Source organism: Macaca fascicularis, chromosome 7 (genome assembly GCF_037993035.2).
Source record: "Macaca fascicularis isolate 582-1 chromosome 7, T2T-MFA8v1.1".
Taxonomy (NCBI): Eukaryota; Metazoa; Chordata; class Mammalia; order Primates; family Cercopithecidae; genus Macaca; species Macaca fascicularis.
The window spans coordinates 105102852-105116510 of NC_088381.1; the positions used below are offsets into that span (position 1 = coordinate 105102852).

Genomic DNA, 13659 nt, shown 5'->3' on the forward strand with positions numbered 1-13659 from the left:
TTGTACACACATATTAGGCAAATCTACTGTAATGTGACAGAGGTTTCTGATAATGTTATGTATGGGGAAAAACACATATAATATGCATCTGTGTTGCCTAGATGTTGTGGGGGAGCACATATAATATGCATCTGTGTGGAAAGCTAACCCTCTATTCCACAGAAAAGGGAAACATAGTTGGAAATATTTAGTAATGGAAATAAATATTATTTGTACACACTGAGAGAAAGAGAGTATATACTATGTTTAAATTACTTAAGGAATTGGTAGAAGTCATTGGGAGCAATCACTAGTCAACATTGTTCTGATTATTTAAAAACTAATGTTCATTAAAAAAAAAGTTTTTACTCATTGTAAAAAGACATCTTTTTTTGTTATTGTTTGTTTGTTTTTGTTTTTGTTTTATTTTGTTTTGAGATGGAGTCTTGCTCTGTTGCCCAGGCTGGAGTCAAGTGGCGTGATCTCCCCTCACTGCAAGCTCCGCCCCCCGGGTTCATGCCATTCTCCTGCCTCATGTAGAACTACTATAGAAATTCCATCATCACATCAAATTTGCAGTCTAATAGCAAAAGAAAGTCTTGATATTTTGATGTTTTTATATAATATGGCGATGGACCATATAGGAAGGAAAGAAGCGTTAATCATGAGATTTGGTTCCTTTTATATTTATAAAATCAGATGCTAAGGTATAACCTTCTTTTCTCACCCCCCAAAAGACAGAATTTACAGAAGTGGTGAAGTTGTGTTATCAAGTATCAGAGAACACATTAACAAATTGCCTTTACTATGTTCATTTTAGATATAAATGCACTAAGTAGCATCTTCATCTTAAGAGGCAGGCGATCCATTTATTTGAATGTATTTGCCCCTAATACTTCTATCCCCTCTTCCTCTTTCCTGTCCCTGAGCTCTCAGGTAGCTGGGATGTTGCTATTCTGAGTAACCCCAGTAGGAACCCTAGAGACAATTCTAGCTCAACCACTCTGAAGAAACAGCTCTGTAAACAGTATTGACCCCCCAGGGGACCATCAAATCCGTTTACACAGATACCAGTTGTCACAAACTATTTACAAAGCCAGGCAGAACAGAATTTCCCAGCCTCTAAGAATCCCTATTTGATTCTAGCTACTGCCTTACTTCTGTATAGTGGTCATTAAATAATAGTTATTTTTGGCAATGAGTCATGATTTACTGGGTAGCATCAATCTGAGTATAGTGTATGTTAAAAAATGTATAATTGTCTGAAGAATTGAACTCAAAGGGAATCTTAAAGCTTTCCTTCCTAGAATAGGCAATGATGTTGTAATACTGTTAATTTTCCAGACTAAGGAATTGAGGGTTTAACAACAGCATTAGCATTGTGACAGTTAACAATACTGACACCTCCAGGAGCAAGCAATAATTCATTAGATCATGAAAATGGTTCATTGGAAACAGCATGAAAGTCACTAGAGAGATACAGGGTCTTCAAAGCATATAATGCAGCTGGTCTCTGCAGATGTATTAAGTACTAAGATTTTATGCCTAAATGAATAAACTGTCTCTTGCAATAGCACTAGATGGCATTTTAGGGTAATACCTAGTAGTAATCCATAATGTCGTTTTCAATTGATAGCAGGATAAGTTTATGTGGTAGTGATAGTATCATACAGTAAATGCAAAAGTTGGGAATTATATTTGGTTTGAAGTGGTCGAATTCTTATGTCTAAATAAAAGAATGTGCCCACAGAAAAGCAAATGAAGAGATTGATAGTAATCATAAATTTTTCCCTGTTAACTCTGAGAAAGTCAGACTTCATAACTTTTGAATAATGAAGAAGAGATTGACAGTTTATTCTTTAAGTCCATATAGATAAATGAAGTTGAATAGTATTAATTCGGTTAGTCATAATGTTAGAACAGTCAACGATGACATTAATTAAACACTAAAGTGGATTACTAAAGAGAGTTTCCGTTTCAAACCACATGAAAGAGATAGAGGAATCAACAGGACGGTTTTAGGTTTCAGTTTTCATCTGCCTAAAGATAAGAGTTTGAATCGAAAGTGAATATCTTTCTGTTTAACATTTATCTTATCTTTTAAATTGACTAATATGCAAAACAGACCAATAGCTTCACTTTATGACATTTTACTGGCTTGTGTTTATATTTCTGTATGCAGTTCTTTTTCAAGTGATGGGGCAATACAAATAAGCTCAGCTAAAGCTCTTAGTAGCTTCATCTCATTATTGCTTCATAAAGATCCTTCAGAGATGGAGAGTTTAGGGAAAATAACTGAACTTAGAGTTACTAACTGCTTTCATCTTCTCTTGGTTGGAAAAGGTACTAATTCAGAAATAAATTTGGGCTCTGAATAAGGTAAAGAAAATTAGGCAAAATGCAAGATGATAGAGCAGTATCTTAACATTTGTCTTGAAAAGTCAAAGTGCATCATGCCTGTTACTTACTCACTAATGTTTCAGAAAAAAAAAAAAAAATTGTAAGGTCAGGCATGGGGGCTTATGCCTATAATCCCAATACTTTGGGAGGCAGAGGCAGGAGGATTGCTTGAGCCCAGGAGTTTGAGACCAGCCTGGGCAACATGGCAAGACCCCATCTCTGAAAAAAAAAAATTAGTGAGGCATGACAACACAGCACACAGCTGTAGTCTCAACTATTTGCGGGGCTGAGTTGGGAAAACTGCTTAAGTCCGGGAGGTCAAGGCTGCAGCGAGCCATGATTGTGCTACTGCACTCCAACGTGGGTGACGGAGCAAGATCCTCTCAAAAAAAAAATTGTATTTGTGTAGATACATATAGAAAGAATGGTTAATAAAGCAAGCATGATAAAATGTTAATATTTGGGGAGTCTAGGTAAAGGGCATACAGTAATTCTTTGTTTTGCAACTTTTTTATGAGACAAATTATTTCAAAATAAAACAGTAAAAATGAAGGATTATCTAATGTCAGTTTTTGTCAGTTTTCTCATTTAGCTTGCTTCTGTAGTCATTGAAATCTTTGACATTTGGCTCTCATTTCTTCTCTCCATTTTCTGCCATTTTTCTGGATGACTTCAGTGCCTTCAAAGGTGGTACTTTCAGCACACTGACTTCTTGATTTTCCCCACTCCAAGTATGTTCACTTTTAATTTATTTCATCAACTCATTTCCAGATGAGCCATACCCTGGACTTTGTCCTTAATACTGATTTTAGAAATTTTCTTCCTGACTATAACATCTTGTCATTTCAATACAAGAAGTGTCTCTTGGTTTTTCCTAAATTTATTTATTCTCCTCTATATTCCTATTCCTATTCTCTTATTTTTATAGTCTATTAACTTTTTATTTCATCTAACTCTGCCTATTCTTTGGCAGTTTGCTACTTCGCATATCCCTACTTGACCTTTTTTGGAGCAAATGCCTTTGTGAAGTCTTCCTAGAGTCTTCCAGGTGAGCATTAGTATGTCTAGCATATTGTATGTATTTGGCCTCCATAGCCCAAGCATAATCCTTACTATACTGTATTCAGATCATTAGATGAGTTTGCTATCCTCACTGTACTAGAGAGTCTTTGAGTGGAGTGTTCGTTTCTTATTCATCTTTGTTTTCCCAGTACCTACCACAAGGCATATCACACTGTAAGTTTTAAATGAACGATCAGTAAATTAATGAATAAATAAATTAGAGTAGTCAACCTTTTTATACAAATATTTGAATACTAATATAGTGTAATGCAGGATGACAGACAGGAGAGCATTGAGAGCCTTCAGAGGATTTAACATTGATTTCCTGGAATCATACTTGCCAAAATAGTTGGTCAAAAAAACAAGACAAGCAGGAAAATTTTTATAAATCAGCCATGTATATTCTAAAGTAAAATTAAATTCTCAGATTGGGAATCTGAGGTGGAAGGATTGCTTAAACCCAAGAGTTTGAGGCCAGCCTACACAACATTGCAAGATCCTGACTTAAAAAAATTTTTTTGAAATAAATTTTCAGTAGAAGAGTATGGATAGTCTGATTTGCAGAGCAGGCTCCAAATTTCTGATGAGCCTTTTGAATTAGAAATCTAAAAGCTTTTACTACTGAACAAAATGAGAAATATCCAGAAATAGAACCAAGTCACACAGTATGGGTCCTTTAAAAATTTTTAACATTTAAAATTAAATTTTAGAATGAAAGTCTAGAGTGTGTCAGAAATCAATGGATTTATTGTAAGAAAACTTCAAGGGGTTATAATTACTAAGATCCAGGAGGGATCAACAAAGAGCCCTCTTATTGGGAAGCTCTTATTGGGAAGTTTCCACATCTGCTCTAAGTCTGAAGAAGATAATGTGGTCACAAGTTAAATAATGGTGATTTATCAAGAGTTCAGGGGATCACAAAATTTGACATTAGGTTAAAACCGAAGAAAGAGAACTATAAAACTAGTAAACAAATAGCAAATTTAAATAGCAGGGATAAGGTCAACAAAACACCAGGAGGTAAGGAATAAAAAACTGAAAGGAAAAATTGAATTAGACCTCGAAATATGGTGGTTAAAACTTGGGACAAGGCTGGGCGCGGTGGCTCATGCCTGTCATCCCAGCACTTTGGGAGGCCGAGGCGGGCGGTTCATGAGGTCAGGAGGTCATGACTACCATTGCCAACATGGTGAAACACCGTCTCTACTAAAAATACAAAAATTAGCTGGACGTGGTGGCACGCATCTGTAATCCCAGCTACTTGGGAGGCTGAGGCAGGAGAATTGCTTGAACCCGGGAGATGGAGGTTTCCGTGAGCTGAGATCGCGCCACTGCACTCCAGCCTGAGTGATAGAGCAAGACTCTGTCTCAAAGAAAAAAACAAAAACAAAACAACTTGGGACCAGTTGTAGATAATGGTAAATTTGGTCTTGAACAGGCCAAAAAGAGTTGGGACTTAAGAGTCTGAAGCAGTTGTGGGGCTGTCATGGGGACCTGGGGGCTTTTATAGTTGGCAGTGGTCCATGGACCATCCTTTTTCCTTTTGAAGAAACATGGCACTTCATAAACTGAAGAAGAATGTGGGGCTTAAGAGTTTTTAAAAAATATGTCCCTAGGGGCAATTTTTGTTATTTTGATAAAGCTTTCAGTAACTATTTCTGATTGTTTTTCATTTGAGCTACTTACAATGTTATGTTAGTGTAAGAAAGCATGGTCTGTTAATAATATAGAGGCTTTCCTTAGTGCCCATTTATAAATTTTCTTATTCAGATTTTGAGAGTTTCATTATATTAATGCCGGCCTATTACAGAAAAGTAGCATGGTGACCATCTAATGCAAACCAAGTAAGAATTTTCAAATGTCAAGAATGAACAAGTAATCTTCAGATGTATCTGTTCCTAAAACTGTCTAATTTAATTTAAAACAATATAATGTTGAAATTTCACACCTGTCTTACGGTGTGTAATTATGATAGCACATTCTCTCTTCTAATTCATTTCTTCAGAGTGATATGAGAGTAATTTACCAAAAACAAATGATACTGATCTAGTTTCCAGCTACCAGTAAGAATAATGTCCAAGATCTGGAGTTCATCACTGGCTATACCTAATTTCAACATATATACAAGCTAATGATTTTCTCTTAAAAATGAATATTTTCATGAGAGGTATTTTATTTATAAGCACCCCCCTTTTTTTGAAAAAAATCAAAAACAACTCAGCCTGAGCAAAATAGCAAGACCCCATCTTTACAAAACATAAAAATTAGCCAGGCATGGTGGCACGCTCCTCTAATTCCAGCCATTCAGAAGACCAAGGCAAGAGGATTGCTTGAGCTCAGGAGGTTGAGGCTACCGTGAGCCATGATTGCACCACCACACTCTAGCCTGGGCAAAAGAGAAAGACCCCATCTAAAAAAAAAAGTAAGATAAAATAAAACGACTCTTTTCTGCCTCCAATGATTTTAAGTTTAAAGAAGGCACTGCCAAAAATCAGGTGAGATTAACCTGCCTTTTAAAGTTCAAGAAATATTTCTGCTCCAAATAATAAAATACTAGTTGCAATCAGTATTGGTGCCTGTTGAGCTGATTTACTAGTGAACGAGTTTGCTTTGTGTATGTATTTGTGTGTCATTTTCTCCCCAAAACTTTAATGTGTCATTAAATACACACTGTCCCTTTGAAATAGCCATTATGTACTAGCTGTAGCGTAAGATAATTTTTGTGAGATAGGCGTTGCAAAGTATCTTTTCTAATGTATAATACATATAGGATAAGATGGAGGTTAGAAATAATTCTCCTTGTATTGTGTCCCTTTTAATATGATGATGATTACAAAAATAATAGTTAACATTTATTGATGTGTCAGACACTAGGCCAAGTATTTTGCATGCATTAATTTAGACCTCAACAGTAATATTATATACCCATTTTACAAAAAAGAAACTGAGGCAGGATGGGTTGAGCCCAAAGCGATGCACTTGGCAAAGCTGGAATTCTAACCCAGGCGTCTAATACCAGAGTTCCACATACATTATCACTTCACTATAATCATTAACTTATTGTATACTATTTTCAGAAATCTAGAAAAATTAATCTAGAAAATAATACCTTCAAATCAGTGGTTCTCAGCCTTGAGCATATGCTGGAATCATTTGAGGATCTTCAGAAATATAGACTAAGTCTTACAGAGATTTTTGAAGCTCTGAGGATTTAAAAAAATCTCCTTAGGTTATTCCAACATGCAGCCAAATTTTGAACCACTATCCTAAATATCTATTAACTGTGGAAATGGAAGTCTTGATGACAAAAACCACACTGTCCATGCTTATCTGATTACAGTATGATTAAGACTAGAAACTATCTGTTTAAAACTATAAGAGTGTTTCCAAAAATATTTATTTGATTGAATGATTTAATTTGTAGTTATGGTGTTTAATATATCATGTGTTACTTTTTTGTTTAAATACAGACATAACCCACAGTTATCTTGAGCAAGAAACTACAGGGATAAATAAAAGTACACAGCCAGATGAACAACTGACTCTGAATTCTGAAAAAAGTATGCATCGAAAATCCCCTGAATTAGTTAATGAAATATCATATGAGAACACAGAATGGCCAGGGCAGAGATCAAGGAATTTGCAGATCATCAGTTCTCATCCAGATGATCAGTCTGTTTACGCCACTACTGAAAATTACAAGTAAGTGCTCATAGCCTTAGATTTAGAAAGTGGTAATTGGGGCCAGGCGTGGTGGCTCATGCCTGTAATTCCAGCACTTTGGGAGGACGAGGCAGGCAGATCACTTGAGTTCAGGAGTTTGAGACCAGCCTGGCCAACATGGTGAAACCCTGTCTCTACTGAAAATACAAAAGTCAGCCAGGCGTGGTGGCACATGCCTGTAATCCCAGCTACTCAGGAGGCTGAGTCATGAGAATTGCTTGAACCTGGTAGGCGGAGGTTGCAGTGAGCTGAGATTGTGCCACTGCACTCCAGCCTGGGCGACAGAGTGAGACTGTCTCAAGAAAAAGAAAAAAAAAAAAAAGGAGAAAGAGAAAGTTGGAATTGGAAGAACTTTTTCTTCCTTCCTCCCTTCTTCCCTTTCTTCCTCCCTTCTTCCCTTTCTTCCTCTTTCCTTCTTCCTTTTTGGTGTTGGCTAATTTAAAAACTTATTAAAACTTGGCGAATCTATCAGGGTTTTCTACTGTTTCCATGATATGGGTATAATATGTCTAGTTAACTAAGTGAAAAAGCACAAAGTGCATCTGAAGAAAGGCAGTGAGGTTTAATTCCATTTTGTTCAATATTATTTTCTGTGACCTTTCTTTATGTATTTGGAAATAACTGTTAAATTGATATACATGAGATATCATTCACGAAAGTAAAAAAGCTGGCAGCTCCAGGACAAGGTAAGCCCAAACATGCATTTTGGTTTGGGTTAGCACTATTTTTCATTTAAATGAATTTGAATGCTTTTAAAAGGGCCTTGTGCTCTACCATTTGCCTTCCTTATTATTTTACGTTCTCAACTTTTACCCATTCACCTTGCCTACCTAGCTCATGAAAGGATTTGAATTTGTGATACCTGATACTTTTACTCATGAGATTAAGGAACTTTGATAATTAGTCATGTGCTAGAAAAATATTATTAGATTTAAAAAGAAGTTTCAATGACTAATATATTTTCAGTCTAGACAAAATAATATTTTACAGCATACTATTTTTAACTGAGTTTTGCATAGGAACTTTTATTTCTACTTACTTTCAAATTATTCAGTAGATATGTTAATAGATAGTAAGATATAATTAAATAGATGTATTGATAGTTCCCATCCCTTTTTCAGATTCTTACTAAGGTGTAGGTTGGAGTACATACTGGGGAGTAGAAGCACAGAAGAATGAAGTAGGGATAAACATTTTATAACCACATGGGTAAAGTAAATAGTAGAGATTGGGCTAAAGTCAGATTATGAGATATCTAGTATAATTACAACAGGAGACATATATGGTAAATAGAGCTGCACTGACTGTCCCAGACCTCACTAAATTTGTTCTTAGTGACTCTAAGATTTACCTATGCTTACAAATTTAATATAAGGCCTTCAAAAAGCAGCCCATCTCTTTTTCTTTCCCTTCCTTTATACTGTTTACTTACAAGTTGATACTGTTCTCAAGTAGCATATAAAATGTCAAAAAATTAGTTTATCTTACTCTGAAATATTAATCAGTTTCTTTATTACAGCATTATGGAACATAGGCACAATGATATGCATTATGAATGTATGACTCCTTGTCAAGTTACTTCAGACTCAGATAAAGAGAAGACAATAGCATTTCTTCTAAAAGAATTGGATCTTCTCAGAACAAGCAATAAAAAGGTATAATATGGAAAGTCTGATAATTGCATAGTATGGTTTTAGCTGTTGATCTTCTAAATTTCCTTTGTTGCCCATCATAATTCAGTTTTATTTTGTACTTTAATCATTTAACAGTAGCTTTATGTTTTTGCCATAGCTTGCCATCAGGGTATGGTTGAGTTAAAGGGTTGACAATGAAAACATTTTTTTGGTTTCCTACCTTGCTGGTCCGCATTAGCACTTCCTTTTTCATAAGCCCCTGGTTCCTTGTATAGGTATCTTAAAAAAAAAAAAAAAAAAGATTCATTCAAATTTTAGTAAATATCTACTTCAGCATTATAGAGAATGAGAGATAGAATGTACTGGTTTCATGTTACTATCTTAATTTTGTTTTTTTATTAGTATCCGTTCCCCATATTTGACCTCAGTAATATATGTAATTAAACATTTCAGTAACAAGACTTGGCCATATTGTCATTTACCTTGTGTTAATCTTATACTGCTGCATTTTGTCCAGTCCAATTTGTCACGTTATGTTTTATCTTCTGACTCTTATTCTAGTTATAGTCATGTGATCATTAAATAATTTTACTAAATAATGTACATTTTCTGTGTCTTCTTCTTTTTTTTTAACCTCTAAATACTTCTCTGATTTTAATATTCTAGTTGTGTGACCTAATCAAACTGAAGCATGATGTCAGGAATGTTGATCATGTTTGAAGGAAAACAGCTAAAATGACAAAAACCTAGGGAGGAATTAAAAAAACATTTGGAGGGATTCTGTATGAGACATTTTCTGTACTTTCATTTAGCAGTTATTTATTAAATGCCAATTATGAGTCAGGTGTCAGTGCCAATTTAAATGGAATATGATGGGGTAGTATTCTCAAAGGGACATTTGTATCAGATATTAAGATTATTGTCTTAATTTTGTTTCAAAATATTGGACTTACTAAGAGAAACTGTAAAGCAGTGCTATCTATTATTTTATTAGGCAAATCCCCTCCAAATATTTTGCATTAAGAAAAAAGGATGGATAAAACTGCTTTTGCAGTAGTTGTTTTTATTATTATTTCTTTTGAGATGGAGTTTCACTCTTGTTGCCCAGGCTGGAGTGCAATGGCGCGATCTCGGCCAACTGCAACTTCCGCCTCCTGGGTTCAAGTGATTCTCCTACCTCAGCCTCCCGAATAGCTGGGATTACAGGTGCCCGCCATCACACCCAGCTAATTTTTTGTATTTTTAGTAGAGATGGGGTTTCATCATGTTGGCTAGGCTGGTCTCAAACTCCTGACCTCAGGTGATCTGCCCATCTCGGCCTCCCAAAGTGCTGGGATTATAGGCGTGAGCCACCGCACCCTACCTGCAGTAGTTATTTTTAAGAATAGTGTTGGTCTTCTGAATTTCATTTGCCTCTTCATGCACCTGTACACATAAATTAAGTGTATATTGGGATGTTTTCATAATTTCTATATAATTACAGGTAATTATTACTTTATAAATAGCTTAAATTTTTAATTTTTTTTCTGGAGTTATATATCTAGGCAGTTAAATATTATATAAGAATTAAGAAAAAAACCAAAAACTTTGAAATTAATTATATTTTTGCAAGACCTTTGTCAGATAAAAATCCATGATTTTTTTTTAATGTGCTTTAGCTTCAACAGAAATTGGCTGAAGAAGATAAAGAACAGAGAAAACTAAAGTTTAAGATGGAACTCCAAGAGAAAGAAACAGAAGCTAAAATTGCTGAAAACACAGCAGGTATAGTAGAGGAATATTAACATATGGCCTGAAGAATCACACACAAGGTTATTATATGATGTGTCTTGGTGAATACTAGCATACTGGCTTATTTGCCAAAGGAGGGAAGCTCTTTCCTTTTTTTTTTTTTTTTGGCTGCTTAGAAAATAGGTGGCTTTAACATCCTGGTACTGGTATTAGTGAGAGCTTTACCTGTATTCATACTGATTTGGGCATTAAATGCATTGTTAACACCATGTCAATCCAATCACAAAAAGGTTGTTTGTTTTGTTGGAAGGGGCTGAACAAACAAGGGGAAATAATGATTACCAGTGCCTCTACCTTTCAACCAGCAGTTCAAATACCACTTATTGTTTTAGCTCGTTGAGAGGAAATACTTCTCCTTTGTATGAAGATAGTCACATATTCATTGCCAATGGAAACCTACATTTGATTAAAAAATCTGTTTTGTGCAATTAATAAGTTTTCATCTGATGATGTAGATGCTAATAGAGATAATATTTTGCCTGAGATTAAAGTGAAAGGTTGCCAAACTTTCAGATTATAAATGATTACCTTAAATATGTTCTGGAGTCTATCTTTACTCACAGGTCTTTGCAAGGAGAAATTTTTTAATGTGTTTTTGATATGCTATAGATACAATGAAATGATTCTCAATGGTCTGTGATCTCCATCTGTGTATGCCACTGTGAATGTCTCTCTCACATTGTTTTAGTATGTTAAGGAAAGAGAAATTTCATAGAGTGATAGACATTAGCATTCAGAGCCATTTTAGACATCACTGATTTTAACATTTTTATATCATTTGGAATGCTTTTAAGAAACAATTGAATTTTGTGATTAGTGTGAGGTTATCATCATGCTTTGCAAGTCACTTTAATGGGATTACATATGTGAAAGAATTATTTTAGGTCAGAGATTTGATTAACTAGTAGAGCTTGTCTTTAAAATATTACTGTGGAAAATAGAACTGAACATTGCTATGAAAATATATCAAAGATGACCATAAATAAATACACCAGCTGAATACTAGATGGTTGCTTTTCTGTTAGTGTTAAACTACCATAACGTTTTTATTTTTGTGTGTGGGAAAATATGAGAGCAACATATTTTGAGGAAAATTAATAGTTTGTTAAAAATAAGTATTTCAAATATAAATTTAGAACAACTTGGCAATTTCTTAGCTTTTTATAATCAAATATATAAATATACTAATTGTTAGGATACTATTACAAGAAATTTGTTTTGGATACTATTAGAAGATTTTTGTTTTAAGGCATTTGCATAATGTTAACTTTGCATATGTCTTACGGAAATAATTTAATAAGATTTGGGTTTTCATAACCTCTTGAAAATCATGAATTAATGTGTCTGCCTAGCCCTAGCCCATTTATTTCTTGGAAGGGAAACCTAATTAAGCAATAATATTTACTACTTAATTTTTTTATAATGTAGCCAAGCAGATACTTCAAATATTTATTTATTGGTATTTAAGGGTTCCCATTTGAACAGTTTGAATCATGCATTCATAAAATGGAAATAATTTGATTACTTTGTTATTCTTATAATTATATTTCTCATTATTAACAAAATATTATATTAATAAATGTCAATTATTTAAAAGATGTTTAATAAAATGTTTATAGCATTCTAAATTGATGAAAATAACAGTGTTATTTAGTTTCTCTGGAACAAAACAATCTAACTAAGAGAGATATGTCCAACCATTTGCTTATAAAAATGACACAAAATGAAAATTCCCCAAAGTTTTTTTAAGGTATAAATTTTCAAAGTGTATCTTTCCTCTTTAATATTTTACTTCTATCTCATTTTAAGAAGAGACTTAAAGTATTTTGCCTATAACATTAGAAAGAATTATTATTACTATGTCAAAATAAAAATATGAATTGCTGAAGAAATTCATTGGTTTAAAACAACAGAAAATTTGGTAACTGACCCTTTGGTGGACTTTTGAACCTTTTCATATTTTCCCATTTTATGTATGATCTTAAATAAGCCTGTCTTAAATAAACTTATTTTCTATCTGATGAATAGGAGGTACAGTCAAAAAGCAAAACAGAACAACAAAAACTACCTTGTTAGTATCTTAATAGAAAAAAGAGCAGTATAGGACTATGATTATATCTAATGAATTCTTTATTTCTTGTAATGTGAAAGAACAAATAATCCACATATGCATGGATGTTTGTTTCTATGACTGCTCATTTTTATATTTGAAATAAAATGTGTATTTGGCAAAATATAAGCACGCACACATACATAAGTATTATAATATACTTAAGCAGAATATATATGTTTAAGAAGATCAAACCATTTCACAATAAAAGAAATACTTATAAGAACATCTGAACTAAACATTGGAAACAGCAAATAGGAGACAATCTGTCTATAGATTTTAAAAATAAAATGTTAACTAAAATATGAGGTACCCTAAGGAAATAGTAGGTATTTTCTTAGAGTATGTAAAATACAGAGATTTATATATAAAGATATTCATATAATATTAGTTGCTATAGCAAGAGAATTAAAAACAGTCTAACCATAAGGGAATTATTAAATAAGTTATGATACATTTATAATTTGAGACATTTTGTAATAATTAAGAATATTTGAGGATATGAGAAAAACATCATAACTATTAAGTGAAAGAAATAGGGGAAAAACTATAATATAATGTAAAAATAACAATATATATACGTGTATGTTATATAAAATAAGAGGCAACTGTTGGTGGTCTTTAAGTGAAACTATTAATTTTTCAGTGAACAGTTTCTGCCTTTTTCAGATTTTCTATAATGAGCATAGATTTAGTGTTAAAAAAAATTGTTTTCAAAAGATGTGATTTTTTTAAGAAATTACTTGCACTCTAATCTTAAAATTTGAGACATAAAGACCATATGGTTTTATGATGGCTGTGATCCAGTTTTGCCATTTTTTACCCATGCCATTTTTTTAGTCTTTCAGCTTTTCCTTGTATTTATTTTTATATCTTTATGTTTATTATGTATCATATATACATTAGTCTATCTTGTCTTCCAAGGTGATTGTATAATTTATAAGACTCTGGTACAGTCAA

The 13659-nt window shown here is 33.5% G+C and overlaps 1 protein-coding gene across 22 annotated transcripts in view; it reads left to right on the top strand.

Moving 5' to 3' along the window:
* MIPOL1 (mirror-image polydactyly 1) overlaps positions 1-13659 on the top strand; it is a 403522-nt gene that overhangs the window by 65901 nt on the left and 323962 nt on the right. For 18 of the 22 annotated variants that reach the window (XM_073998508.1, XM_065548737.2, XM_045396304.3 and 15 more), the window contains 3 exons: positions 6912-7143; positions 8684-8819; positions 10457-10562. In XM_073998508.1, coding sequence (XP_073854609.1) covers positions 6912-7143; positions 8684-8819; positions 10457-10562 — 474 coding nt within the window. Of the gene's footprint in view, positions 1-3352; positions 3428-6911; positions 7144-8683; positions 8820-10456; positions 10563-13659 lie in introns of all 22 variants that reach the window. The other 4 variants (XM_045396307.3, XM_065548738.2, XM_073998514.1 and 1 more) reach the window with 1 other exon arrangement.